We start from the raw sequence: 4,271 nt of genomic DNA, 5'->3' as shown, positions 1-4,271 counted from the left end.
AGCTTTGGTGCCTATCCTGGAACTACCTCTTGTAGACCAAGCTGTCCTCGAACTCAAGGAGATTCACCTGCCTCTGCCTCCCGAGTGCTGGGATTAAAGGCGTGCGCCACCACCGCCTGGCTCTATATATTTTTCTTATATTTCACACAGTCACAATTTTTTTACTTATCAAGGCAATGGACTTCATATATAATAGGCAAATACCGTAGACCCCTCAGCCACGTCCCCAGCCTTGATTTTTCTTGGCAGTTGGAGACAAGAGTCTCATTACGTTGTCCAGCAGGGCCATGCACTCAGTGTAGCCTAGGCAGTCCTTGAATTTGCATCTTCTTGTCTTGGCCTTGCCATGACTTTGTTTTGAGAACCAGGCATGGTGGCATCTGTAATCCTAGCAGCTGGGAGGCAGGAAGAACAGGAGTTCAAGGCCAGCCTGAGCTGCAGAGTGAGCCGGTTTCAGCATGGAAGAGCCTAAGTGCACACTTGGTTTTTAACCTGGCAGTTTATATCCTAAAAGCTTGAGTATCGGATGCTCTGTGGGTATGATGGGTCCCCATCCTTCCTCAGGGAAGCTGAAAAATCCAGACTACCAGGATCCCAGTGCAGAGTGCTGCAGGTACCCTTCCAGGGCCAGCATCCCTCCCCACCCCTGTCCCGCCCTGTTTCTCCACCTGTGATGGTGAATCCAGTCAGCCCACAGCAGGAGTGGTGGTGCTGTGTCTGCCGTGGCCCTCAATGTCGCGTCTCTTTCAGCTGAAGATGATTCTCATAAAATGCTGCGATATCTCCAACGAAGTCCGTCCCATGGAGGTGGCAGAGCCATGGGTGGATTGTTTATTGGAAGAATACTTCATGCAGGTAAGAGACACCGAGCCATCAAATCGTGAGCACTCCTTCCAGCTCTGTGAGCGGGGCTGCATTGGAAAGAGCAGACTAGGGTGATTGACATATCCATCCACACCCCAGCAGCCTCCACAATACTGTCTGTGTAGACATACAGCAGAAACAACATAGGCTGTGTTATAGATGTGAGACAATGACCACCAGTGGGGACAAACACTGTGGTGAAACTGCCACCCATTGCCACTCACAGAGCCATTGTTAGAGGTAGACTCAAGAAAAGTGGCCATGGGTCAAGAAGGGGGGGGGGCCCTGTGGAGGGGCAAGGGCAAGCAAGATGGTTCATAGGATAGCTACCGGGAGATACGGGCATAAAATAATGCAGACAGTAGCTGTCAGGTTGAGCCTTGTAAACTGCCCTGTCACGCCTTGAGACACTCAGCCTGTCTCTAGACTTGGTCCCTATGACGCCAGCATGATCAGCTCGCCTTGGCTCGTGTGTAGCCATTCATCACAGGCCCTCTGTGTCCTCGTCATTGTACTGCCTTTCTGTGTGGCCATGAGGAGCCCAGCTGGGCAGCATGTCCTGTCCTTCCTCTAAGAACAGGGCTGCTCTGTGTACCCGAGTCCGCAGGCCTTTGTGCCTTTAATGGCATTGTCCCTGTGTTCCCTGCAGAGTGACCGTGAGAAGTCGGAAGGCCTTCCTGTGGCCCCATTCATGGACAGGGACAAAGTGACCAAAGCAACAGCCCAAATTGGGTTCATCAAGTTTGTCCTGATCCCAATGTTTGAATCAGTGACCAAGGTGAGAGATTGTGCTATTGGTACGGCAGCAGTGAGCATACGTGTGCACTCATGCATGCATGCACATTTTGGGGATATGCATTGTGTATACATGTGCATACACATAAACCCTTGACAGCTTCATCTGCTGTCATGGTGATGGTTGCCTAGCAGCCATTCCTTCTGCTGTGTCCAGTGCCACCCCCTCTGGTGCTCTTCAAAGAGCTCCATGTGTGACTGCCAGGCCCTCTGTGCCCACTTTGTCCCTGCCTGTCTCTGCCAGCCTTAAGACCCAGCCAGCTGTACCAGCTATTGGCTTTCCTGTCCTTCCAGGCTTCTCCTTAAAGGAGCACCTGGAATTGGCGCCCTTGGGCTAGGGAACCCTCACAACCAGGTCCTAGTCTTCTTCCAACTCTGTTCCTCCACCTCCCACACCCCAGCGCTGCCTAAGGCCACCACTTCCAGCCCTGAGTCCCAAACACACACTCCTCTCTAGCCAACCCACTTGCTCCACCCCACCTTCTTCCATCGTTCTCTGGGTAACTCAGAGCCACCCATATCCTTTTCATTCTGTGACCACCACCGGGGATTTCTGAAGCCATCCCTACCCTTGTCTTACTGGAAGGATGGGGACAGGAGAAGTTAGTAGGCTTTCTGGGGTCCTCTGAGGAGTGACGAGTGGAAATCTGCGCCAGGGTCTCCAGGACTTGAAACTGCCCAGGAGATTTACACTCCATTACCTTGGGTTTCTCTGAAAGCCTTGATTTGAGGCCACTGGGAAGTGAGATCCCTGGGACTCACAGGTACCCCAAGGGCCTGACAGTTCTCCTCCAGTGTTCTCTGCCATCTAATAATGGTGGACTGACCCCGGACTCTCTGCTCCCCAGCTCTTCCCCGTTGTCGAGGAGACCATGCTACGGCCACTCTGGGAGTCTCGCGAACACTATGAGGAGCTGAAGCAGCTGGATGACGCCATGAAGGAGGTAAAGGCAGCACAGAGGACACAGGCAGGCGAGTCAGAGACTGGCGGCCAGGCAGGACAAAGGGCAGGCACAAGAGCCAAGCTCAATGAGACAAGGGGTCCAGATGCTGCGCTCTGGGCAGCAGAGAGCAGAGTCTCTTCCCAGGGACTGTGGTGGGCTGATGAGAACCAGCATGCAGCTGTGTGAGTCTGGAGACGTACCGTGCATCACCACCTCTGCTGTGTGTCTGAGCACCTCCCTGGCCCCTGTGCTCCTCCAGGCCTGGGTGCCTGTTCAGTGAGGGCTGCCCTGAAAAAGACAGGAGACCAAAGCAAGGACCCAAGTCCCCGCTTTGGGACACAGAGCACACAGGGCAACTTGTCTACTCTTGTGGTCCAGGAGGTGGAGAGGTTTTAGGGCGCTGGGGATGCTGGTTCTTAGGGGAGCCTCGACAGTCTTGACACGGATCCCCATGGGCAGTTCAGCTTTGTTGGAGCCCCTGTGTGAACCTCTCTTTTTCCAGAGATGCCGGTATTAGGGACTCAATCCTTATCGCCTGCCTGATGTGGCTGCTGGGTACAGTCTTTCTCTGCCCACAGCACCCCCTGCTCCTACCAAGACATTCATGTACCCAAAAAAAGTCTCGTCACTCCGTATACCCTCCAGACCTCTCCTTGGCCACTGTGCCCTCACCACCCAACCTCCGATGCCCCTCGGGCCCTCATTTCCTACTCTGTACCCATCCATCCAAGCTCCCCAGTAAACAGAGGGCTCTGTATCCATCTTTTCTGCCTTTATGCCCAGGTGCGGTCTGGTATTGGTCACATCTGCCATGCACACCCCCCAGTGCCAGTCATGTCACAGACACATGGTGAAAACATCTAGGTTGACTAAAAGCAAAGACCAGCAGTCCTGACCCCCTTGCCAGGAAGTCACAAGATGCCAGCTCTGTAAATCCAAACGGCTAAGAGGAAAACTGTACACACCAAAGGTTGTTCCTCATCCAAACTCTCCTTAGAAGGCTGCAGGGACCTCTGCCACCATGGCCATCCCATCAGCCAATACTCTTGGGAACCTGAGTCTGGAATCCTATGTTTCAATGCCTAATGGGAATGCCAGGCTCTCCAAGATGCCATCCTGGCCCTGGAGAAAAAGGCATGAGAAAGAAGTGACCACGCTGAGCCTGAAACAGGAGCCCGGCCCCCTCGGCTGTGAGCTGTGGCTGGCTTGGACCATTCCTGGCCAGGATGCTTTTGTGGGTTGTGAACAGGTCACAAGCACCCAGGCAGTCTCTGGAAAATCTGGAAATCTTATGTATGTGTGGGCAGGCATCTGAGTGTCTTCCGGCAGCAGACATCTCCTGAGATGAGAGGCTGCATACACTGGCCCTCTGCCTCCAGGTCTGACCCTGGCCCTTGCTTCCTTAGTTACAGAAGAAGACAGACAACTTGACAACTGGGGGCACAGAAAACGCCACAGAGAAGAACAGAGATAAGAAAAACAGTGAAGGACATTCTCCTCCAAACTGATGGCTCAATGTGTAGGGTAAGTGGGTGGGCTCTGAAGTGCTATACATGGGGAGGGGCAGAGTGCACCTGAGAGAGAGAGAGAGAGAGAGACAGAGAGAGACAGAGAGAGACAGAGAGAGAGACAGAGAGAGAATGTGGGTGTGTGTGAGAGAGTGTGTGT

At 53.4% G+C, this 4,271-nt stretch overlaps 1 protein-coding gene across 1 annotated transcript in view; it reads left to right on the top strand.

Moving 5' to 3' along the window:
• The window catches only part of Pde9a (phosphodiesterase 9A), an 85,002-nt gene extending 80,873 nt beyond the window's left edge, over positions 1-4,129 (top strand). The window contains exons 15-18 of the mRNA XM_005360302.2: positions 751-855; positions 1,514-1,642; positions 2,508-2,603; positions 4,010-4,129. Coding sequence (XP_005360359.1) covers positions 751-855; positions 1,514-1,642; positions 2,508-2,603; positions 4,010-4,111 — 432 coding nt within the window. The 3' untranslated portion in view covers positions 4,112-4,129. The remainder of the gene's footprint in view (positions 1-750; positions 856-1,513; positions 1,643-2,507; positions 2,604-4,009) is intronic.
• The last annotated feature ends 142 nt before the right edge of the window (positions 4,130-4,271 follow it).

This window comes from Microtus ochrogaster, linkage group LG2 (assembly GCF_000317375.1).
Source record: "Microtus ochrogaster isolate Prairie Vole_2 linkage group LG2, MicOch1.0, whole genome shotgun sequence".
NCBI classification, from domain to species: domain Eukaryota; kingdom Metazoa; phylum Chordata; class Mammalia; order Rodentia; family Cricetidae; genus Microtus; species Microtus ochrogaster.
Note: the sequence above shows the minus strand (reverse complement) of the source record. Positions and strands in the feature narration are given on the sequence as shown.